The 25,822-nt window shown below is 38.3% G+C and overlaps 2 protein-coding genes across 2 annotated transcripts; one reads left to right on the top strand and one right to left on the bottom strand.

Annotated features, from left to right (window-relative positions):
- Positions 1 to 6,173: 6,173 nt before the first annotated feature.
- Positions 6,174 to 17,980, top strand: LOC105053278 (homeobox protein knotted-1-like LET6). The gene is made up of 4 exons (XM_073244271.1): positions 6,174 to 6,547; positions 6,618 to 6,897; positions 17,121 to 17,365; positions 17,534 to 17,980. Exons 1-4 carry the CDS (start codon positions 6,266 to 6,268, stop codon positions 17,735 to 17,737), a joined length of 1,011 nt encoding a protein of 336 aa, XP_073100372.1. The 5' UTR covers positions 6,174 to 6,265; the 3' UTR covers positions 17,738 to 17,980.
- Positions 17,981 to 18,357: 377 nt separating this feature from the next.
- LOC105052834 (subtilisin-like protease SBT2.4) lies at positions 18,358 to 25,571 on the bottom strand. The gene is given in 11 exon segments (XM_010933783.2): positions 18,358 to 19,100; positions 20,627 to 21,167; positions 22,445 to 22,791; positions 23,503 to 23,785; positions 24,305 to 24,354; positions 24,357 to 24,373; positions 24,512 to 24,607; positions 24,704 to 24,878; positions 24,881 to 25,103; positions 25,201 to 25,345; positions 25,447 to 25,571. Coding segments are annotated over 11 exon segments (2,415 nt in total). The 3' UTR covers positions 18,358 to 18,687.
- Between the last annotated feature and the right edge of the window lie 251 nt (positions 25,572 to 25,822).

Raw genomic sequence — 25,822 nt, 5'->3', positions numbered from 1 at the left:
ATGTAAAATTTTTCTCGCACATTGTAATATAATTACTACAGATAATCAGCACTGTGACTTATGCTCAGATCAGTAATGTGCATGTTATTTTTTATTATAGCTTTGCACAGATATTTTGGCAGTAACTAAGCTATATGTACCAAGTAAATTTTTATTTTAATTCCTTGCCGGCATGGATTGATATTTTTTCAAATGTCTTGGTAGGGAATGAACAGAAATTACTCCTGGCATATGCAGCTTAGTTGCTCTGGTGGGCTCGGAATGAATGGATCTTCAATAATTCTTACATGACTCTATTACATCTTTTATGTTGACTTCGGACTTTTTGTATGGTCACTGGCGATGCATCTACTCGAATTTCACAGGCCCCATGTCAATATTGGATTAGCCAATTACAAGAGGATCCATTCTTTTCTCCACCCTGTTTAGTGTCTTAGATATTCCTTCTCGAAGGGGTCATAAAAATTAACTTTGATACATCTATAATTGCAGAAAATGTGACGATAGGATTTGTCATTCGCAATCATGAGAGGGTCATGTTGTGGGCTGGAGGTAAGTTTTTTTTTCTGTGTGTCTATTCCTTTGGTAGAGTTGCAGGCTGCATGGTACGGGATAAAGATAGCGATATCTGAATTTTATGCCTCTAAAATTTAGTTAGAAGGAGATTCGGCGACTGTTGTATCGTGGTTAACTAGCCACAGAATGCAAAATCTAGTTCACATTCCACATGAAAAGGATATATATCAATCAAAAATTGCTAGAGTTTTTTATAAACTCATGCATACTCATAGAGAAGCTAATCAAGTGGCTGATTTTATGGCTAATAAAGTCTTGCAAGAAAAATTTGTATGGACATCTCAGGTTGAAGTGGATATTCATTGTCAATATCTGTTACAGACTGATGCATATGGCATTCTGTACAGGAGGATTCCTTAAGGGAAAGGAGGTGTATACATATTGCCAGCATCTTTTGGTTTGCCATGTGGTTTATAGTGTCTTCTTAATATTGCGCCGCTTGATGTGCAAATGTTGTTGTTTCGATTTGCTCAGAAATTATTTCATCTACTACCTTTTAATTTATATATACATCCCTGCTTCTTACTAATTTTTCTGATAAATGTTTTCAATATTGTATAAATAGGATTCGCAAAGGTTTATATGGTGGCAGGGGACTCAGAATTCTTTCAGACTATCACATTATAAGGAGGTATTTCTAAATGGCATTACTACTCTTTGTTTTTCTCCTTGAATGGGATTCATAGAATTACTGAATTTTTGGTTGACCTTCTTCTTTCATGTTCCTATACTTTATTCTGAGCTTTTTGGGCAACTTGGACTAGCTGTGCCCTTTTCCTTTGGCCTATATTTCATTATCCTCCAACCTAGTTGTTGTTAGATCAAAAGTTATGGTATAGAGGAAAAAAGTATTGGTGTGCTGTAAATAAAAAGTTCAGTAAGATGCATAATGTGGTGCTTCAATGTAAAGGTATAAAAAAGCTGGAATCAAAGAGAAAAAAAGTGAAAAAAATTATGGGAGAAGAAAAAATTATAAGAGCAAGATGGAGATTAGTAAGTTAAATTTTCAGGCTCTCAACACCTTTACTTCGTGGATTTGGACCTGCATCAATCGGCGGAGGAGGTTGAACGATTTCTCTAAAATGTCAAGCTGTGCTAATTTTAATGCTGTGAGGCAAGGAAGATCTTCAAATACTTTAATGGTCTTAAGGCACCTCTTTTTCTTAATTTATCAAGCCCCAGAAGCTAGGCTAACTGCAAGAATTAATTTCAACTTTTAAGAAATTCTGGGCAAACAGATAGATTATTTTTTTGGAAGTTCATGTTTTATGAATCATGCATGGTCAGTATCAAATCAATTTTCAAGATGTTGTTGAATATTAAGTCAGATGTTAATTATTTATTATTATATCTTCACTGTTGCTGACCAACTACTTTTTTTCAATATGATGGTTGTTTCTATATGTTTGAATGTTTCGATGGAATTGTACCTATGCTCAATTGATCTATGTTGCTGCTATGGCTTAGATTTTCAGCTACTTTCATGCAAGGATTCTATATTTTGTGAAACAGTGGACATTATGGGAGCACTGACTCTTTTGACATGCTGTTCTTTACGGCATGGCCATAGGAGGGAAGGTTGGGAAATGTGGAGGAAAAAAAGGAGAAAGACAAAATAAAAACAAAAAATACAAAATAGAAACGAAAAAAAAGAAGAAAAAAAAAGAACAACAAGAAAAAAGAAAGTTTATCACTGTCCTTCTTTATTTTTTTTGAGGTAACACTAACCTTCTTTATTTTTGTTTGCAGGTTGTGGTATTATAGGATTGTATTTTCAATGCTGTGGAGGAATATTTTGATAGTTATACATCTGCATTTCAATCTCTATCCTGCTTCAAAAGACTGATTGCAAATATGTTTTCCAACTGCCAAGCGAGCTTCTTTTATAAATTATGCTCCAACTTTCCTATGTTTAAGGTGGTGCATTTTCGATTTTCTTTAATAGCCAGGATAAATGGTAAATCTCGGATTGAGTTTTCTCCATATTTTGGTTTATGCCTTCTTGCTCTATCACATATTATCTACTCATATAAATTACTCAGGACCACGACAATAGGAGGTCATTATTATTATCACTGTTCTAAAAACTTACAATGACTAAGTTTGATGGAAATATACATATTTGGATTATCAACAAACATGAAGTCAACGCATTGTTACTCGGATTTTATTCATGATGGATGCTGTGCAGGTTCATATAAATATTTTTGGATGTGTTTTTATTTTGATTGATGGAATGTTATGTTTCTTTATAAAGTATTGCTTTATGTATTACTTTGTTGCTCGTTCTTTTTCATGAATAGAAAATATTTTTGTACTTGTCCTTTCTTTGGGAAGAAACCTGTATTTTTTTTTTTTGTTAATCGAGATGCCTGCGGCCATCTTTACCCACCTACGCCCCACCCCCCCCGCCACAACCCAAAAAAAAAAAAAAAAAAGAAAAGAAAAATCCTGCCAGTCACTGGACTTGTTTCGTATGACCAACAGTTTAAGCATACATTATCATGCAAACCTATCTGTCCTAGAATTAGTTGTGTTTCAACTTTCGATTAGTAGTATTGGGTAAAGACCTGTTCGGGAAGGGATCGGGTTCTAGTTGGATTTGGACAAGTTTCGGTTTGGATTGGCATGGATTAGGACCAGCTCCGAATCTGGAGTGAGTATGTATGAATTATCATTTGAAAAGTATTAATTTTCATTTGAAAAGCTTAATTACTTTTCTATCCTTAACTCTACTCACTAATATCTTAGTCCCTCAGGATATAATCATTAAGTTTTATAAAATACATAAGAGGGATAAAACCTATACATTATACAGTATACACCAGTAAACCATTTGGTCCGAGTTCAAGTCAGTCGATGTGCATAAAAATCAAATCGACACACTAACATAATGTATAATCTGGTCAGATAGGCGGATAACTATTACATGGGTACGTGTTTAGACCCACGCTCAGCTACAAGCCTACAGGTCAAGCTCAGGTCGTGGTAGCATTCGTGTTAGATGTATACATGTTTATGGGCAGGGGAAATAAACCTGGACGATGGACGAAGAAGAGAAGAGAGGTGATTCGATGTGAAAAGAGGAGAGGGTAGTGGTGGTGGAGGAGGAGGATGAAGGAGCCGGTAGGAGAGATGGAAGGTGCACTGCAGTGGAAGAGGAAGAGATCAAGTAAGAAGGTAGCGGTACGGCCAAAAGTTGAGTTGGATTCGATCTTGATCTAATTTTGGAAGGGAGGAGAAAGGGATAACAAAAGTACCTTCTTTTCACAGGAGTTGGCGAATTGTTCGAGAAAACAAAGTGGAAGAGAAGTCTTGGAGTGGAGAGGTGGAAGGGCCCGAGCACCGGAGAAGACGCGATGTCCCAACTGTGATTCTGATGTGTCACTGCACTGATGAATTCGAATTGTAAAATTTCTCACGATCCACTTTGTACGAAAACCTTGTAAATAAGTTGCATGAAATCAAACAGTTGCAACACTCTATTTTCATCTCATTAGTTGCCTACTAAATTATTTGTGAGCAACCAAGCAACCTCTAAATTAATATAATTATCTCATTACTAAATTATGCATCGCAAGAATATATGTAAAATGAGATCGGATGATTTCCATAATGCACGCTTGCCTCAAGTCTGCTCGACGAACTTGTTACATTACAAGACTACCATCTCACAACGAGATCTATGGTAGTTATTGTTTGGTGATCCGATAGGTGGTAGACTTCTTCTTTTTTCTTTTGAAGAATCTCATCTTCTGGTGCGGAGCCTGAGATGATTGTAATTCACAATCTTAACAATTTCATATTTAATAGTTGTTGTGATAACCCTTGGGCACTAAAAAATAAAAAAAAAAAAAAGCTAGGGCACTATCATCCAACACTGAGTAACTTCATCGATCACCGTCCTGTTAGCTAATTATGTGGTCAAGAGTTTGTAGCTGACTTGGTTGATATTCACATCTTCAAATAAAGTTTTTGAAAACTTCTATTTTCCAAATTGAGGGTTGATGAATAATCATTATATGCTCAAAAAATTTACTAATTATTTGGTTAAAGGTTTAAACTCTTGGAAAATAAAAACACAATGCACATCAAATTTGACTGGAGCGGCGGCCACAAACCCTACCCGTTTCCCACACGAAAATCCCATTTGCTTCTATCTTTGCAGCAAATAATGATATATACATCAAGAAAAAGAACCCACCCAACTCCCTACGCATCTCCCATACCGAAAATCCCATGTGCTTTGATCCTTGGAGCAAGCACTGTTATAGATATCAACAAAAAGAATCCACTCAAATGGCCCAACATGGAACCGAATGGTTATGGCGATACGACGTGACCAAGGCCCCTCTCTATTTTTTAAGGCTCTCCCTTTCGCTGTTAGCTGCGGAAGGAGGAGCTCTCCGCAGTTATATCTCATTCTCCGTGAGAGAGGAGGGAGAGAGAGAGAGAGAGAGAGAGGGGTATAGGGACAGATAGAGACATTCGCACTGTCCCCACCATAGCTTTGCCAGCTTTTCTGGCTGTAATACAAGTAGAATTCTTTCTGCACTTTGAAATTTATTTTAAAAATTATATTTAAACAAAATTCACCACCACAATGGTCATGTATGACATTTCCACCGCAGTGCAATAATAGGAGAGAGAGGATTTGCTGGAAGCGTAGCCCTGGGAGTGGCGTTGCGCTGATAAAATCGAGGAGAGGGTGTGAGAGAGAAAGCGAGACGGTGAACTGGCCTTGCAGGGGAATCTATCAAAGGCCCACCACCTCACCACCTATGAGGAAGAAAGAGGGTGTAGGGCGCACTGAGAGGTGCAATCCGTCGCATTCATGGCTCACATATTCTCCCACCTCGGGGATGATCGTGTGGTGAATATTTATTTTTATTTTTAATACGAATATTTATTTATTTATTTATCCATTATTAGCCTCACTTTACTCATCCCCCTATTACATTTGCACCCACCGAAAGCTCAACTTTCCCTCTCTTCCCCCACTTCTCTCTCGCACCCTAATCCTAGTCCCAGTGGCAGTGCAACGAACGAGGAGGCGGGAACTAGTTTTTTTATCGCATTTAGTCTCTTGGTCTCCCTTTCGTTTTGTTTTGGTTACGTTGGGAAGGAAAGATGCAGGAGGAGTTGCCGCCGCTCTCCGTTTCTTGGTCTCACCTCCTCCCACTTGTTAGATATTGATCTACTGACCTTTGCCCTCCCAAAATGCTAGCACATGCAGAGAGGGGAAGGATGCAGAGAAAAGAGGGCCTTTAATAATTGACGACTGCAGCAATAGGATTTTCCCTGTAAAACGGCTTGGCGAACAGAGAAAGAGGCCCATTGATAATTGATGACTGCAACATAGGATTTTCCCTGTAAAACAGGTTGCTTGGTAAACAGTAGCAGCAGAAATAGCCACAGTGTCAACCAGCAGAAAACCCGGGAGTGGAGAGAAAAAGGCAATACCCCAAACCTAGAACTTAAAAAGCCACGGCACCCATTTGGTTACAAGACAAAGGAAGAAATAATTATCATCATCATCATAAAAGCATAATATGTGAACTCCCTATTTATTCTCTATTTCCCCCCTTGTTCCTCCCCCCCCCCCCCCCCTCTCTCTCTCTATCTCTCCTCTCTCTCCGTATCCCACATATAGAGAGAGAAGCAAGGCATATAATAGTAAGTGAGAGAGATGGAAGGCCGGAGCGGGAGTGGCGGGGGCCAAGATGGCTCGTGCCTGATGGGTGGCTTCGGCGAGGGCAGCGGCGGCCTGTCGCCGCTCATGATCATGCCTCTGATGGCCTCCCGTTCCATTCTGCCGCCGACTCCACACATGTCTGATAACGCTGTCTTCCTCCCTCCCCCGCCGAGCAACGGCGGCGGCGAGGACTACGACAACAGCGTCATCAAGGCCAAGATCATGGCTCATCCTCAGTACCCGCGCCTCCTCTCCGCCTACGTTAACTGCCACAAGGTATGCACGAACATACATGTGTTAACAAGAAAAATGGACGCAAACTAAGCGTCGTGTACGATATCGGCAGGTGGGGGCGCCGCCGGAGGTGGTGGCGAGGCTGGAGGAGGCGTGCGCATCGTCGCTGATGATGGGGCAGGCTTCGTCGTCGGCGGCGGCCGGGGATGGAGGGAGTGGTGGTGGTGGTGGGGAGGATCCGGCGCTGGACCAGTTCATGGAGGCCTACTGTGAGATGCTGACCAAGTACGAGCATGAGCTCTCCAAGCCCTTCAAGGAAGCGATGCTCTTTCTCTCTCGTATTGATGCCCAGTTTAAGTCCCTCTCCCTCTCTCCTCCCCCTCCTCCTCAAGGTATTTGTCTCTCTCTCTCTCTCTCTCTCTCTCTCTCTGTCTTCTTTATACATGTGTTGTTTGATCTATCTCCACTCTTCTGTGCTTGAGAGACAGATAACATTAATATAGAGAGATGCATGAGAACGTGTGCTTCTTTTTTATAATCTTCTCAGGTACTGGGAGTTGTCCCAAAATCTTACGGCTTCTCAGAAGTTGCTGGTGGTTGACACTTGGACTAATTAATTGGCGTCTTCATGTCTTGTTTTTAAATTATTATTATAATCTTCCGTTCAACTGAATGTGGTCCAAGAAATCTGGGAGTTGGTTTGGTTTAATCTGTGGGATTGGCACCGTTTTGAAATAGTTTGTCTGTTAGCTCGTGGAATAACAGATTGCTGGCTTTTAACCTCAACATTCCCCTCCTAGGGGCCTAGATGATCATGGCTTGGCGCAGTTTTTCTCGTCGATGTGTTGTCTTCACTTGCCGGCCAAGTATTCTCAAGGTTGATAGCAATAGAAAGTGACTGCTTTGCTGCGAGGGTTTCATTTTGTCTTGGAAGTTTAAGTTCTCTTAGCATCATTTCAAGATTTTTTTTTTTTTTTTTGTTGTGGGGTGGGGGGGGTCATTTTTCCTTCCTGCAATCTAGAGGGAGTGATTAACAGCGAAGCGTGCTGAAGGAAAGAGATGCTTTTCTTTTTCTTTTTTCACTTCTCCGGGTGTCTTGCTGCAAGGTTAAAGTTTAGTGATTTTATCATCTAGCTTGCATCTAGATAGCGAAGATGCTATGCTGGCCAAAGAGAAGTCTGTTGGCCCTTATAGTTGTGCATGAGGGTATCTTCGCATGTGACTCTTGTGAAACCTTTTGCTTAGATGGAGAATATATATATTATTTCTCACTATATATTGTGCACAAAGGAAAGATAATAATCATTTACATGATAACTTGAACCATCATTGCTACCCCTCCTCGAATATCTCCTTTGTGCTATCATTCTTCATATGACATCAAGATTTTCATACAATGCTGCTTCTTATTACCAAATTGATCTTAAGTTTGTTTGGGACATGGAGATAGGGCTATATCAAAGTAGCCTACAATCCTTTATATCCATGTATTACAAATTATTTTGATGTCAAATCCAATTAACTTTCTTACTGCTTAACTTTCCCTTTGTGTAATCTCTGCTTCAGTTTATGGCTAACCTTTTTATCATATATTTGTAGCATATTGACTTGGCTAAGCAAGAGGTTTAGGCTAATATAGTCCTTCTTGATTGATTCACTTTCATGGTACTGCAAAGTGAAGCTATTTCCTTTTTTTCTTTTCTTCTAGAGATCAACATGATACACGACATCATTATTCTCTTTCAAGATAGTTACTGTTTTTGTTTAGAGATTCATCCAACACATGAATTCAGTTTTTTGTCTTCCAAGACAGTTGTTGCTCTATCTTTTTGTGGAAAGGAAATCCACTCAACCCAAGAACTAGTTTTTATTGTTCAAGATACTTCTTCGAAATAAATTTTAAGGCACAGTGTAGTGTTAGCTTTTTCATATTTGTGCATTGGTTGGGGATGGAAGCTAGATGATTGCAGTAGCACTTCATTAATATTGTGAAGAGATTTAATAACTAAGTACTCAAGGAGCTGGGCCTTCATTTTTTTTTTTTTTTTAAAGAAAAGGTGTGTTGGGGGTAGCAACCCATATTCAAGAGCCACATTTAACAAAGTTGATGAGAAGATATAGAAGCTGATATGCTTTGATGCTTTAAGTGCTGGTGTATATATATTCACAGGATTTTTCATCTGATACTTGTGTCTTAAAAGCGTATCCTTAAATTCGATGTTGCATGGACATGGATATGAGAATTGTGTTCGGATACATGACAAGTTTTTGACTTGGCAAGAGGGAGAAAAGGAATATACCAGGATATATAGAAAGCAATTTTTAGTAATATATATATACACATATATCGTATGAATGAAGATATATATTAAAAGACTATCTAATAAAGTTTTTACCTATGCCTTCTTCTCAGGTAAGCATTGCAATTAGCTGATGGATTTTAGAAAAATGTCATTTTGTAAAGTTACTTTAGTACCTGCACTATGACCAATCTCTAAAGGAATAAAACCTCACATTAGCCAACAAATTCGAGTGCTAGATGTGAAGGTCTAGGTAGCATGGCTAAAATTAAGTTGTGCAATAGCATTGTAGAATCTTTGCCTTCATGACGTGCATGTAGAGGCATCTGCTATATTACGAGAACAGTTCAATTTTTCAGGGAAAATAAAAAACAGATGGTGTTTCTGCTGAATGAGGTTTGTAAAAAAAATTACTACAAGATCAGTATCTTGTTCTTTTCTTGTAGACATGATCGCATAGGCATGGTATTCTATGCTTGCTTTAAACATTGTTTATGAAACAAAAAGTTTTTTATGCATGAGTGTTTGTATATTTGTTAATGTATGATTATTCTTTGATAACATCATACATGATTGTTTTTGTCTATTTGTTAATTTGTGGTTATTCTTTGGAAAATCCATGCTTATCTATGATGGAGGGATCATTCCGTCTGAACCTGTTTCTCTTCCATTTTATTTATTTTATTTTATTTTTTTGACTTTCGTTCCTCTTGCCTTGGTCATCCTTAGCTTCCTAATAAGATCAATACTGAGAATATTAAAATAGGTCGAGAAGATTTCTAACAAATTTAATTAAGAAAATCTCATCAATGCTATGTGTGCTGTAGACACCACCACAATCGTCTTCAATAAATTTGAAGCACGGCTTGTCTGTTGTTTTGTGTTAACCATTGTTCCATGTGTTGGTTTTTAAGGATGATGCAGTAGGTAACTTTAACTTATTGATCATCAAAATAACCAGGATTTCTGTTGTCTTTCTATGCAGTTAGATCAGCCTTCATTATTTCCGTTGTTAGTTCAGGTATAGGAACCAAACTCCAAACCATATATAAAATCTTCTCTAATCTTAAAGTCATAAATAAATAAAGTCCACAAAATAATTGATCTCTTTAGAAAATTGCAAAACTTTTCATCGTGAACCATGTTAAGAAATAGCATGTGTTTGCTACATAATTTAGGGCCTCATATATATATATATATATATATTTTTTTTTTTTTTATATATATATATATATATATGGGTTTAATTAATGTTTTTTCTTTTACATGTTTCTTTGGTTGATTGTGGTCTTACTTGCAGAACATACAAAAATCCTGGTTCGAACATTAACAAACTTGTTTTATAACAGTAGTGAACAGAAATGAGGTTCGACTCTCCTTCCAAATCTTCAGCCAATTGTACTAAGTTGTCCCACTGCCTATGTGGCCATATAGCCAGTGACTGCTGTTCAATCGTGGAAATATGATGGGCATGCAAGCTCTCTCTCTAGATCTAAGAATGGAGAAGAATGGAGGATGATAGAGGTGGAAGAAGACTCCAAATAACTCTTCATGGACCCATTTACACACTTCAATGTGAAAAATGATCTCTCTGTGTGTATATATAATGATTAAGTCACCTTCCAGATTGTTCTCTCTCTAGAAGTGAACTCAGAACCATTTACAAGGGGTCAAGCAAGTCACCTGGGTTTGACTCTGACTCCATGCCTTTGTAAAACAGACTCCATGAAACTACTACATTGAATATAACTATTAGAATGCTACTACATTTCAAGACTAAACTTATAGATTACATTAAATACAAAGATTAGGCCTACAATTCAATGACTGCAACATAGCCCTTTGGTGAAATTGCAGTTACATGGGCCTGCAAGTTTTATATGTAATTAACGGGCATCAGAAAGGCCGAGTTGCACGATTTCAACAGACACCACTTCTAGTTACCAGAAAATAACGAGGCCCTTAGCATATTTTTTGGGCAGGTACATTTCCACACATGCATGTGTTTGCATATGTATCTTCTTTAGATGACCTGACCTCTGCGTCATCTTATGTTATAAGTTTATGTGAAATCCAATTAAGCATTTTAGGTACATGCATAAGTGCTGAGAATGGGCTGTCAAATATCAAATACTTACATAAGTATTCATCATTATAAACACCTGTACTATCATCGTTGGAGACCAGTATTATGGGAATATAATTAATTTTGTGACTGCAACATTTATGTGACCAGTATATAAGTTGAGCCCATGGCATTAAAATTGATCAAAAACACTTGAACAACGGTATGAAATGTGAAAAATTTTTGTTCTTAAATATTCAGAATTAATTCATTGGTAATTCTTATAGAACAAAAAAATTGGTAGTTTAAATTATCTGCTAGAATCAAGATTAAGCATGCCATCAAAAATAATGAATCTATTAGATTTGCATTTCAGCTTGTGGTTACTTTTGAAGGTTTTTTTTTTGGATTTAACAAATTATTAGATGTTGCTTCTTAAACCCAGTCTAATGTAAGCAGTTAAAATAATTAGCATAAAAATTGCTGATTCTATGTTCTCTATTATATAATAATCCAAGATATCACCTCAAATGACTTGCTGATGGGTATTATTTAGGTTCCTTAGCCCTGTATAAGTATCTAAGATCTCTCCAATGCAAAATCAATTGGGACTAAGCACATGCTCGCATGGGCTCTTGCATAATTGCTGCAGTTAAGTCCTAGCACCTTTGATTGGCTAAGAGTCCAAATCCAACCGAATTCAAACTCAAGCACCATGACCCTGCTGCAATATCCTTCATTTCGATATATATTGTTAGTTGTGCATGGCAATAAGTGCTATGCTTTAAACAAAATCTCTTTGATCGACGTTCCTTTTGTTGCGGCCAATCCCCTCGTCGCCTGGTTGCCGGGAGCGAGCGCCTGCAAAAGAAGTCCGCACTGACCGGAGGTGGCTCCGCGGGACCTCCGAGGTCAAGTCAGAGAGGAGACTAGGCAACAGTAGAAAAGAATCAAGGAGCTCAGCGGAGGAGTGGAGAGCGAGAGCTAGAGAGGAAGAGTTCAGGGGTTTCGAAAAGAACCTCCTTCAGCATTGTTGCCCTCCCGTTTTATAGTAGAGCGCGGCATGATGCCGTCATTTATGGCGCAGACAATGGGAGAGTTGTCAAATCGCCGGAGACTGTCAGAGTCGCCGTGGGGCTATCAAATCACCAGGGTGACCCATGCCTCAGGTGGGACAATGTCCCAGGGCGGCTACTCCGCAGCCTTTGTCAGGGTGGTGGCCCACAGCAGTCGTACGACATTCGGGGGAACCGACCGACTGTACGCTGGCGTCTGGTTGAGGAATGTCGGGTGAAAGCCCAGGACCCTCCGACGGATAGTCGGGGCATTGCGGGAGTCGGATATCGGGCTCCACAGTTCAGCCAGTCGAGAACGGAGAGGTCTGCCCGACCGACATATATTCGGTCGGGCGGCGTCGGCAGTCGTCTGTCGGTGCGGTCGGTAGAGTCGGGTGCCGGTCAGGCGGGCCCGATGGTGAGTCGGCGTGAGAGGGACCGGTCGGCATATCCCAACACCTTTTATGCCCACCAAGTTTTCTGGTTGTTAAGATGTTCTTTGTAAAATAACTAGAAAGCAGAGAGATGAAAAGAATACTAGAAATAACCAAATTAAATAACTAAGGGGATCCACCCTTCCTCTTAACTAAAGAAAATGAACCCAAATACCAGCCATCTCAACATTCTCTATGGAGTGGCTTTTACAGAAAAGAAAAGATACAAGACAATACCATCTTTATCCTAAGAGCCTTTGAATTGTTTTCTAATAATCAAAGCCTTTGTTGAACAGACTAAAACAACCTTTTAGAGCTATTAGTCACATGTTTATTGTGTCTACTGGTATAAGAAAGTTTTGAGTAGGTTTGCAATGAGTTGGGTTGGTCCAACCATCTAAAGCAGGCTTGACCCCGTCTAGATTCAATCACATTTTTGAGTTTTGATTTTGGATCCAAACCTAATCCATTAGCTGATCATGCCAAGTGGGCTCATGTGGTGCCCATGAAAGAAACCTTAGACGTGGTGGGCCATTTGGATCAAATTGGGTCTGTATTCTGGGTCATTCTTGTTGGTTGCCATTTTCTGAACAAAAATATAATTGGTAATCAAATATAAAATCACTATATTGTTGAATAAAACTAAAGGTGAACGCCAACATAAACATGAACTTTCATTCTAAAACTTCTAATTGATCCAAGAAAATGAACATTTTTGATATGCAACTTTCGGGATAGCTATTTTGAAGAATGAATAATTAATATACAACTAATGTCTAATATAATTAAGTGGTTGAGAAGAGATAGGTATGTTGGGATGAGCAGAGAGGGATTAGTTTAGGTGAGGTTCATTGGATGAACTAGGATAGATGTTCGGGAAGAAGGAAATGGTGGTGTTAGGTTTTCAGGTCAGGTTGAATTGTGTTGGGGTTAGGTTGTGTATATTTTTTGGTTGACACAAATTAAACCCAGATGAGATATGGATCATGTGTATGGTTAGTTGAGTTACAAATTACAGAACCCATACTTGACCTAGTTTTCAAAATGGGACCAATTGTTGGCCCCAAACCCACCCACGAGTCTTCTAAGAACTGATTGGACCAAGTTTAATCGAATTAGGTTCAGGTAGGATCACTAGTTGACCTGACCCATTTGCAACCTCAATATTGAACTAGGTGGAATTATGGAAGCTTGTCCGACTCAAAGTGAAAGATGGTCATGATAGAACTCTTAACCCTGAGCTTGACAAGGGATCGCAATCCTTCTGGATTTTGTCCATCATCATTTCCCTTAGTTGGAGGGGACTTGACCTCAAATAAAAGTGGCCATGGGGGGACTCTCTATTGAGAGCTTGGCAAGGGATTGCATTCCTTCTAGATTTGTGCACAATAAATCTTCCTCTATTGGGAGACTCAAGTTCAAATCTGCATGTTCCCATTCATGTTTGCCATGACAGTCGTGCAAAGGCAAAATTTTGAATGTGACCAATGTTAAAGCTCCCATGTCTATTGGTAGCTTGATTTAATAGGCACTTTCTCAATGTGTTTCAGTTTGTTTGCGACTTTGTGGGGCAACTTATGATTCTCTTCAACTTTGTGCCACCTTGCACTAGGGATATGTCAACCATATCCAGCATATAACCCATATTTTATTGAGATCGTGGAATATCTGACATGAAAGAAATGCACCAATCATACCATGGTAGTTTTGGTACAAGTGATAGAGTGTTTGATCTTTTATTATGGAGCGGACTCTCCAGTCTCCACTATTCGACGTGCTTGGTCTTGCTTTATAAAACCTTCATTTTTATTAGGCCCATCAAAGTGTTCATCAATGAAGAAATAGAAAATGGCAGCTATCAGGTCATACTCATTTATTCCTTCTTTAAAGTTCACTTGCATGTTCTGTAATCTCAGATCTTGTTCTTGAATACAAATGGTACTCATGATTCACCACATGAGAGGTGCATCATGATCATTGCAAGTGACCTCATTCTCCTGTATGTCAACACAATTGTTGAAAGGTATATAAGCTAGTCCTTCCTCCTTTCATAGATCTTTTCCAATGGCTTTACAAGGTTAATGGATCATTTGTTAGCCCTTTGAAGTCCAAAAGCATGACATTTGAAGCATTCAATTGGCTTACTTGATGATGTTACTGATCTGTTGGATTTAGAGGGTTGGGTTGGTGATGCTAATGTTTTCGCCTTCATGATTAGCACTCTTGAGAGGTTCCATCATTTTGAGCTTTAACTGACCTTCCAAACTTTCTTCTTACTTAATCGATGCTCCATCTTGTGCACTAGTTTGCAGATGTCATCATAAAGCTGATAAGGTTGGTGTTGGACAATATTAGCAGCCTATTTCTTTATGCCACCCAAAATAATGGGTGAATTTTTGTTCTTCGGGATCGACTGCATCACCATGCATGCTAAGCATATCAAATTCTTTCGAGTACTCTCAGTGGTGCGAGCTTCTTCATGTACTGCATATATTTTCGTCAAAGCATCTTGAAGGTAGTCCTTGTGCAAAAATTTCTTATGAAGCTCCCTCATCTTCAAGGAAGTGATTGTGGGTTGCTTTTTGACTCTTACTTGAACTTTAGTTGCTTGCACCAAGCTGAGGCATGCTTCAACTTGATGTCAACAATCTTCACCTTGCAGTGATCTGCCACCTCCTTATAATAGAATGCATACTCCATAGTGTTGATCCAGTCGATGTACTCATTCGACTGGAATTTCATCCTTCAGATTGACATCTCAGGACCGATAACCACAAACTCTTTGGTTGTTCACCTCTCCACATAGATCTTCACATGGCATGTGATGATTAAAAAAAGGATCTGATGTCATCACCCTCAAATTTGGATGCCCATAATCATGACTCCAAGACTAAAGTGTGTAAGATGCTTTATAAGTTGCTGCAAGCACTTGCCTTCTCAGATTATTTACTTTGCTGTCAAGACCTTCCAGAGATCATAAAGCTGTGGGGATTGATCTACTCTGGTACCAAATAATGGAAGCCCATATATTAGACTCAATGACTAAATCAAGTGTTTTGCCTACACTTTTCCACCTGTTTCTAATTCTCAATTTCACTGTTTCTTACACATTGCTTTGACACTTCTTTGTATGGCCCGTACCTGTCTTCAGAATCCATTACATAAATAGATGGCTTTCCAAGTCACTGATGCATCAACTCCAACATGCTAATATTGTTCTTTTTCAAGAAACATGGTGGAAGCGTGCCATCATCCTAAGTTGAACTTGCAACCTCTCTGCCGAGGAGAGGGTGCTCCAACCAATGTTGATTAGTTTGAAGGAGGGAAACAAACCAAAGAACACCTTGAGATTAATGCTCATCAGTGGTTAATTGTATGCACACCGTAATTTATCATTAGGTTTTAATTAAGTGCCAACAATTAGCACCTGAGTATGGTCTGTGATCTAGCTTATGTTTTACAATTAGCTATTGATTATTTTCTAAGGCCAAACACTAGATATTACAATATAGTTGTTAGCATTTTCTAAATTCTAAAGTTAATGCAGCAATAAAATTTATTTGCTTTCTGATTAGATGGTCAATATGTAGGCTGTCACTTGCAGTAACAACACGTTATGTGCTTTCCAGTGGTTTTTTGTGAATTATGTAGAAGTACTCCAGTATGTGTTTGAATATACGAACTGGTTGTTCAAGAAATGTAGATTTTCTTGTTTTCTCAGGAAATATTTTATTTTGTTTTTCGTGCATCTACTTATGTTTGGCTTGTAGCTTTATATATTTTGTCCAATTGGCTATGCATGAACATATAACCAAAAGGAACTGCTTGCAGGAAGGTTTGGATTCAAACTGGTGGTGGTGAGAGTAGGATTTGTTTTATTTTGGCATTTTGTCATGTCAATTCCATCAATGCAATACATGTGCACCGACTCTTGTTTAACTCCTATTAACTAGATTTCAGCATTTTCATCATAGGAGATTCTTTTGCACATGGTACCTTTATAAACTATAGGTTATGAGGACCTCAATTTCTGAGAAAAAAATTAAAATTCTTATGCTGCTTCTTCCATAAAGCATTTGTTTGGGCTATTGACATTGCGAAAATTTAACCAATTTTCTGCTCCAGTTTTTGTGCATGTTTATCTTGCTATAATCTGTGACAATTGGAACATTATGCTTCTTAGTGTTGTCAAGCCTCTGTTGCAGTCACCTTGTAATTTCTATTCCAGAATGTAAAGTATATTTTTTCAAATATTTGAAAGTTTTACCTCTCATTCAGCAAATCATACTTCAGTGTTTGCACGTCTTGCGTGGCTTGTTGATCATATGATTTATATCTAACATATTTTGCTGAAATTTAAGAATTTCTGATGTTTATTGTGGTTATTGATTTTCAACTATCTTTATCTGTATAATCTCCAAAAGTTATACTCCAAATGTAGGTATGCATGCCACGGATGCTCAACAACCGCCCTAGACCAGTTATGTCAAATTTTGAATCCATGATACTAATATAAAATCGCAGTCATGTTTCAAAAATGTGAACGGACAAATAAATAAAAATAATTTTTTTTAGATAAAACAATGATGAAGGGGATATGGGAAGGAAACCGTTTCCTGCCACTAAGCTGTTCTAGTGACGAATTTGCTTCTGACACAGTAGAATTTCCCTTGTAGTTATGTTCTGCTTTTGCTAGTTTTTAAATAACATATTGTCCATTTCCTTTCATTTTGATCTGATTTTGGGACTCTGCATCACAAGTGTATGGGGAGCAGTTAGAAAGGAACGGATCATCCGACGAAGAGTTTGATGCATGTGAGAATTATGTGGATCCTCAAGCTGAGGACAGGGAGCTCAAAGGTCAACTCCTTAGGAAATACAGCGGCTATCTCGGCAGCCTTAAGCAGGAATTTTTAAAGAAGAGGAAGAAAGGGAAGCTACCCAAAGAGGCCCGGCAACAGCTTCTTGACTGGTGGAACAGGCACTACAAGTGGCCGTATCCTTCGGTATGTTACCCAAATATAACCAGTATCAACTCCAATGATCATATATGCCATGCTAGTGATCATCTGAGCAACAATTATGTAATCAAGATATATATATATATATATATGAACATTGGCTAGGTTGGCTGACTATGGGGTGGTGGTTTGGTTTCTGTTCCGGTTTCCCAGGAGTCACAGAAGCTGGCACTGGCACAATCGACGGGACTGGACCAGAAGCAAATAAACAACTGGTTCATCAATCAAAGGAAGCGCCACTGGAAGCCATCGGAGGAGATGCAGTTCGTGGTGATGGATGCAGCGCATCCCCATTACTTCATGGACAATAGTCTTGGCAACTCCTTTCCCCTGGACTGTGCCCCAGCTCTTCTTTAACCGGACTCTGAATGTGTGATCTAAGATAGCTAGCTGGGATCTGTACTTGTTTGCACCCTATTTTACTCTATCGCAACGTTTTCTGAGCTGAGAAATTAAGGAACCCCATATTGTGCAATTGTACTAAGTCAGGAAGATGCTCTTCTGGAGAACCGCTATGTTTTCTTATGCCCCAGGTGTCTTTCGGGGTCTCTTCTGATTTCTGTAGCAATAATGTATGGTTTCTTCATATGGTCTGATGCTTGCTGGTCTAATTCTTTGCGGGTTCCATGGTGTTTCAAGGTGTTGTCTAACGTATATGGGTGCTGTTCTGACGCAGATGATGTCTAAGAACATGGGGTCCTGCATGCATCGTATGTTTTGCATGCCTTCCGTGGTTCCGGTGGACTGTCATATTTTAATATTCTTTTACAGTAATAATTTAAGTAGATTCCAGGTATTAGTCGTTGACTGATGCAATATTCTGATCTGGAGCTTTTGTGGCAAGGAGAATAAAAGGATCAAACAAAATTGTTTATAAGAGAAAGAATCCAACAGAAGAAAAACTAATCTTAGGAATAGAGCATGATAGAATAGCACAACAAGATGAACGTGAAACATGTTAATTAGCTAGAGCCAAAATGTATTCCACGAAAGCTCAAATTACACCTCTCTGGAAAATCTTTGGGGCCATTCAACTACAGAGCGGCCCATCGCGTATGCACAAAATGATGATCGCTTCTAGTAAACAATTGCGTTCCGTTTGCAAGCCCTGACAAAATGGTGATAAGGTGGTGGAAACGGTAGAAGTTGATCATAACATATGAGTTCAGGATTGATCGGTGGTACATCCAAGTGTACGTTAGATTTTGGTGTTCTTGGAGGTGCTGTTTATTATTAAACGACAACAATAACAAGATGGCTGTTTCTTGTTGGAGCAAACAAGATGGTTGGTTGTTTTTTCTTTTTGCTCATTGCATTGACACGGGCAAAACTGCTAATGGCAGCCTCACTATGTGATCTAGAGCACCAGTGAGAACAATCTCACCAAATCTGAATGAGTCTGATACTTGAGTAACGTTGAACTTTATCTCCAAATATTGTGTTCCTTCTGGTATTATATTGAACCAAGATGGCTGCACGCTAACCTGGACCCCTTCAGGTGGTTGAATGGAACACAAGTATGTCTCCGTCCTGTTTGCCACATTCTTGATGCTGCGCCGGACTAGCTGAAACCCTCGTAAAGCTGATATAGTAATTGATGGAAGGTTGAGATCTGTTGGAGAATCAAATGTTTCATTGCATGGTGTTCCGGTGGCAGATCGCACTGCAGTAGGATCGAGGTTGGGCAACGAGCATAGGAAGCTGATATAATCCTCAAAGCCTATGACAAGCAGAAAATCCAGATCATTTTGAGTACGCATTTAGTCCTCAAACACTGAAGATTATGATAATGTTTATATACCCTGAACGTGGTTTTCTATTGTGATTAATAAAAGCAACAAATCTAATGCTGGTTTAGCCTTGGACTAGATTACTTGTGAATATACTAATACCCATTAAACCAGATGGTATTAATTAGATTTCTATATATCAATCCAATTCTACCTAAAAGACTTCATAATAACATAATAGCGAATAATTATGAGAAACTATAGTAAAATATTGGAGTTAGGAAGTTCCTATAGTTTTCTTGCTGTTCCGTGAGTTTTTTCCTCTTTTCATCCTCGTGCAAAACGGCATGGTGTTGACCATCGTATTGTAACGATGGAATTATATCTGCTCATGAATATAAGATATTTTGTCGCCGGTCAATGAGATTTAAATCTACTAGTTGGTCAAACGGAATGTTTAGTTCTCAAGGTAAATAGTTTAAGAAGGAAGGTTTAATTTATATGATTGTGATCAAATTGAGTAGCTTAAATTTTTGAATAATCATATTAGATTTTTGAGATGCAAGAAAGAAAGAATAATATATAATATAATATAAAAAATAAAGTTTTAAATCTTATGGATGGAATGTCTCGATTTTTCCATAGATCGGATACCCCACGTCTCGTCCTATCCGAGCAATAGTTCTAGTTATGCATCCCGATAAAAATTCTCCATCTTTCTTTTTTTTTTTTTTTTTTTTTTCTGTTATTCTTTCTTTCATTCTTTTTTTTTTTTTTCTCCCTTCCTTTTTTTTTCCTTTTTCTCCTACTTTCTTTTCATAATCTTATTTTTTTTCTTTTCTTCATCTTTTTTTTTTTTATCTTTTCTCTCTGCATGGATAAATTTAGCATTTCGAACCTCTTTTAATCTTATTTTCTCATAAAATAGGATGGGGCGATCAAAATATCTTCCATCCCATATGATATAAAACTTCATAAAAAAGAGATTAAAATATATAATCGGGTTCAAAACCTAATGGCTAACATATTCGAACCAAGTTGTGTTTGAAAATATATATCGAGGTCTCCTATACGTTAGACTCTTGTAACCTTTTTAGCAGATTTTGTATTCAAACATGAAAAATAGCACCTCAATTATATTTTTTTAAGAATTAAAATGACATTTGAAATTACAAAAAAAAATTCTTTCAAATATAGAAAGTGAAAGAATGGAACAACATTTATTATTTTGCAACGAAACAGTTGGTAATGATCATAAAAGTTTCTGTAGAACAATGCCTTGCAATATGTCATGAGGGGGATGGCAATTTATACCGCGTAGCATGAAGCACACAATACTTTTACGCTACATAGCATGCCAGAAGTGCATAAAAAAATGTTGCTATGACTAAACCTTCATGACAGGCATTAAAACTTTATACTTGTGCCATTATTTTTTTAAAAAAAAATTTAGTAATGACTCTGATTTTAAAACCTTTCCATGATGATAGAATCTAATAGCTGGTAGCACAGTTACCTGATGAGAAGACGAGGCCCGGATCCAGTGCAGCTGAAGGATTGACAAAACCAGCGCCATGGTCGAACGGAGTGGAGGGATACAAAAAGTATAGCTCGGAACCTTGAGACATGATAGGCTGCCCACGGTCATCGTGTTTCCTAGCGGTGGTGGATATGGCCGAGGCAATCATAGACGGCGTCCACGTTGGGTGGGCTTGCTTGATCAGCGCCCCCACGCCGGCGACGTGAGGCGTCGCCATACTCGTCCCTGACAGCAGCGCGAAATGGTTGCCGGAGAGTATGGGATCGAGTGCACTGGTAGGGCTCCAAGCGGCCCATATTTGTTGTCCTGGAGCGAGGATGTCAGGCTTCAGTACGTCGGCCGGATTCATGTTGCTGTCGATGATGTCGGGCCCTCTTGATGAGAACCTTGCAACGATAGGTGCTGGATCGGGGAACGCAGCGATTCTGCCTTCTCTGATTGCTGCGCTACCACCGTAGCTGATGACTGCTCCTCCGGAGTCCCTGTAAGTGTGCTTCTCGTAGTACTCCCAAAGGATCTGTGCAGCCATTCAGTTTTGCTTCCAACTTTTAGTTTTTAGAACATGCTGTTATCTTTCAGGATCCATCTTTTATGATAAATTATTTACCTAAAAATCTATATTTTTTTAAATAAATATTTTTTAGATAATATTTAGATAAAAAAATAATCTATTTATATTTTTTATACATTAAAAAATAATTTCAAAATCTGTTATCCATATTCTTTTACATTACTATTTTTCTAAATAAGTTACTAAAATTTATCTATATTTTTTATAATATTTTTTATATTTTTTAGATTTGAAAAAAAATAAATTGAGTTATTGGATATTGAATGATGAAGACATTAAAAATGAGAATGTGATATTTTAAAATAAAATTAAGTATCTATTTATTAGTTGTTAGAAAAATAATTTAGCTATCTTCTAAATGGATAATAATTTTTTTTATTTTATAAATAAATATTATCTATAGAAAGTAAGTTATTTATCTTGAAAAATATGAGAATATAGATAAATTGATCAATGAAAAAGTTGATCAATTTTTTAATAATATTTATTCATAAAAGAATGGACTCCTATAATATTTGAATTGTTGCAAAGATTGACTTAAAAAAAAATAGTTAACAATTAAAAAAATAATTTTACACTATTATCTAAATTTAAAAGTTTAAAATTTTAAATACAAATCTTTATGGGGGTTATTGTTTGTTAAAGATAAAGGAAGAATGAGAAAAAACTGAAAAAGGAAAAGAAACAAGAAAATATTTTACTGGGTTTTGCTTTTGACATCTTTCTTCTTTCTTCTTGAGCTATTTAATTCAATTTCACTGGATGGATTGGATTGAAAGTTATAACCGGCCAGTACTCCTTGATTAGATGAGCTACTGGTCAAAAATACTTTCCAATATTGAATCGTTCTAATTTAAATCGAGTTATTCTAATCTCATATGTGCGACTGCTGCTCTTTATTATTTTAGATTTTTTTATCATGTTAAAAAAGTACTTCCTTGAACACTAAGCATCTCCTTAAGAAATCTCAACTTTAGACTTGGAAAAAATATTTTTTTAAAAAAAATAAAAATCATTATTTTTGAAAAATTTTAAGCTTTCAAAATTATTCAGTTTCATGATATTAGAACTTTTAATTTATCCAATTCAGTTACAACCAAACATGTTGATTTGATAGTATACAGTCACAATATTCAACTTGCCATGACAAAACAAATGATTAATTACGTAGTAGACATCCCAATGCTTCCTGGGTTCAATTAAGCGGAAACAAATGGACCAACCTGCGCATCAGCTACTCGGGGGATCATAATGCCTGGAATGGGAAATGGAAGTGGCTCTGCAATGAAATCTCCATAATGAGGATTAGCGACAAGGATGAAGCCAATAAATCCAAGGGCCTTTGCATTGTCAAGGATGGCAGTGACAGTCGAGGTTCCATTTAGAAAGGATTCTGAGAACGAGCATATGACTATGCTGCCGAGCACTACCTCTGGTTGCAGTGCCTCTGGATGCTGGCAATCCTCCACATATGGTAGATTTGTTGCAGGGGGGTGGCTACCGTTCGCTAATGCAGCATCCCTGGCCGACACCAGCCTAAACTGGACGAGCCCATCTCCAGGAGTTGGTGCTATGATTAGAACAAAGATATACAATATTGTTGTCATATTTGTGCAAGCTTAAAACAGGGCTAAAGCATAAAGGAGGATGCTGTGCAAACTGGTATTGTTGGAAAAAGAACAAAACTTTCGGATTTGGAGAAGTATCATGTCTTCCTTCTGAATTTCTATCACTAACAGTTAAGGGTCTGGCAATATGGATGGACTTCTCCAAAAAATAAAATGAAACTTGATGGTATATAAGTTTAGCTCACTCAGAGTCCATCACCAAATTATTAGGTTAGCTTGATCATAGCAAAGCATTTTGAGAGCTTCTATCGACATGAGAGATTGATTGATCAAAATTAGTATCAACAAATTTTGCATCAATAAGAGTAGAGAAAATTTGACATGGAACGTTACTTTTAAAGTCATCCACATGGTGAACAAAAGGCTAATGTTACCTGAAAGTCTTTAGGAAGTAAATTGCTTCTAGAAATTTGATACCGCAAATCAAAGAACTTACATTAAGCCAGTGATTTGTTTAGCCTATAGCTCATACCTTAGTACATGGACAAACTTAAATGAGACTATTCTCTCAGGAAAATAAAAGAACACTTAATGAGACCATAATTATTATCTATGCATGGGGTACTGGGGACCTAAATGTTATCATCGAAGGGGTTGAGAGAGAGAGAGAGAGATAGTTTAATGAAATCATAATTGTTTGCAGGAAAGCATGCCTGATAAGCCAACACCATGGAGTTGGTGACCGTCACCCATGGTAAGGGTAGGGGTGTAACTTCTGCCTGTGGTGCTGGCAGCCACTCCCATTGTCCAAGGACTAAAGGACACGACGGTAGCTTCTCCAGGGCCTTTATTCCCGGCTGCTTGTACCACAAACTGGCCAGTCCTCCTTGCAAATAACAAAGAGATGTCAAATACGCTCATGAAAGTTGGTGTAACCTCCGGTGGTTCATTTGGCCCAACAGACAGAACCATCACATCTACCCTATCTTGAGCTGCCTGTAAATGTCATTAAAAGAAACATTTAGTCACTAAATAGAATTAACAGGGAATGTATGTAATTGAGATAAATCATAATAGCATACAAACGTGGTAGTGTATATAAATCATAATAGATAAATAATCATAATAGCATATAAATGTGGTAGCGTACTATATAAATATATGGTAGCACGCACATGTACGTACTAATAGCATGTAGTACTGTAATCGACATAAATCATAATAGCATATACATGTAGTAGTGTACAATATATTAAGCAAAGGCCTAATAAACTATTTACATTCAAAATTTCATAAAAGAAAGGTTTTACAAGAAGTTGTTGTATCTCAAGAACAGCTTGCCATCAACTGCGTCAGGATAGGATAACATTCAATAATAGCTCATAAAATCAAGCATAACATGCAATGAGATCGCAGACATGGTTCTTTGACAATCTAGAGCGTACTGTAATTAATTAAAATTATAATAGAGTTTAATGAAATAATAACAGAGTACATATGTATGAGGATGCTTACTTGATCTATTGCAGAAACCAAGTCAGCAATAGTTCCTCCTTCAGGATATAGGCCTTATAAATGGCCAGTCTGTTTACAAACACTGATATCTCATTAACACAGACTGCTTCCAAGCATACAACTTCTACCCTTCTATAAGAACCTACAATTATAGCTCTTTTATCCAAATTGAATAGAAAAGTTAAACAAAATTACTGCTAATCTTGCCTTGCTCGTGGGGCCATTCCACTTGCAGACCCGTACATGAAGCCATTCACCACCACTGGAACTCCCCAGTTGCCAGCAGCAATTGAAGCTACATGACTGAACACAAACTTAATTAGCCCTCACCTTTAGTTTATTGGTCTGAACGTTAATAGAAAACTTTGCCTTGTATCAAGTGCATTATCACTTACGTACCTTCCATGTCCAACCTGATCAAAGGGAGACAAGTCTTTCGAAGCATTTAGGGGAAGAGCTGCTGCAGCACCAGCAGAGAAGTACCTTGCTGACACTATCTTACCATTGCACGAACCCACCGGAAACTGGGGACCCAGTTGACACGCACCATCGGAGAACTGTGTGCTCCGGGACCTTCATATGGGTTCAAAGGGTTGTAAGCAAAACTTGGGTGTGTGGGATCGATGCCCGTGTCGATGACTCCGATCGTTATTCCTTCTCCTGCATGCTTCTCACCCCCTTCTCGGGTCCATATTCCTTCCGGTAGGCCAAGTAAGTGAGGTGTGTAGGTGGTCATTAGCTTTGCGCCCCTATCTTTCTCTATCCGCAGCACCCCAGGAGCCAATTCAAGTCTCTTTGCCTGGATATCAAACATGTTCATGAAATTTTATATCCTACGTACTTGCACCATTTAACGAGTTAGCAATAAAAGCAAATTGGTGGTTTATTGGCTTCACTTGAGATGAAGTGGTGTGTACAGCAAAGCCATTGACAATGTGGTGGAAGCTGTAGAGTTTGGTGTAAGATCCAGCTTCTAAGTTGCTCTGGAGAAGCCGGTCATGGGACTTGACCAAACGCGTCGCGTGCGTCTTGCATGACTCACTGAGTCCAACAACCGATATGCACCGAGTCAGACATTGAAACCAAATTTAGTAGTAAAATGTTTTATATGTGAACGAATTTTTTATTTTTATGCTTGCTACCATTCAGGTTGGAACCGAGCGTGTTGTCTAGGTAGTGTTGCTCCTGGTCGAAACGCCACTGGTTCGCCATCCACTAGGACTAGATAGATGGCTCGTTCTTCATCCAAGCTAATTGGTTTAGCCATCCTTAATGGAACAACAAGAAGAAGCAGAGAAGATAGGAAAAGAGATTGGATACATGAGAAAGAGAGTTTTGGGCATGATCCCCTCATCGTGGCAGAACAATATCAGCAGGGAGTGGGAGAAGGGTGCTAAATAGCAAGAAGGCAGGCTAAAATTACGAGCGTTAAGCCTTGAACCGTGCAAAGGGACTCTGGAATCACGTGGTTGGTCTGATTTAGGGGTCGCGAGAACGTCACTACCACTTGCTGTAACT

This window comes from Elaeis guineensis, chromosome 10, assembly GCF_000442705.2.
Source record: "Elaeis guineensis isolate ETL-2024a chromosome 10, EG11, whole genome shotgun sequence".
Classification (NCBI taxonomy): Eukaryota; Viridiplantae; Streptophyta; class Magnoliopsida; order Arecales; family Arecaceae; genus Elaeis; species Elaeis guineensis.
Note: the sequence above shows the minus strand (reverse complement) of the source record. Positions and strands in the feature narration are given on the sequence as shown.

Bases quoted from the DNA above. Each gene is read 5' to 3' on its own strand.
- LOC105053278 (XM_073244271.1), top strand. From the start codon at position 6,266: ATGGAAGGCCGGAGCGGGAGTGGCGGGGGCCAAGATGGCTCGTGCCTG. The intron at 6,548-6,617 runs GTATGCACGAAC...CGATATCGGCAG, and splicing joins CCTACGTTAACTGCCACAAG to GTGGGGGCGCCGCCGGAGGT. The intron at 17,366-17,533 runs GTATGTTACCCA...CCGGTTTCCCAG, and splicing joins ACAAGTGGCCGTATCCTTCG to GAGTCACAGAAGCTGGCACT.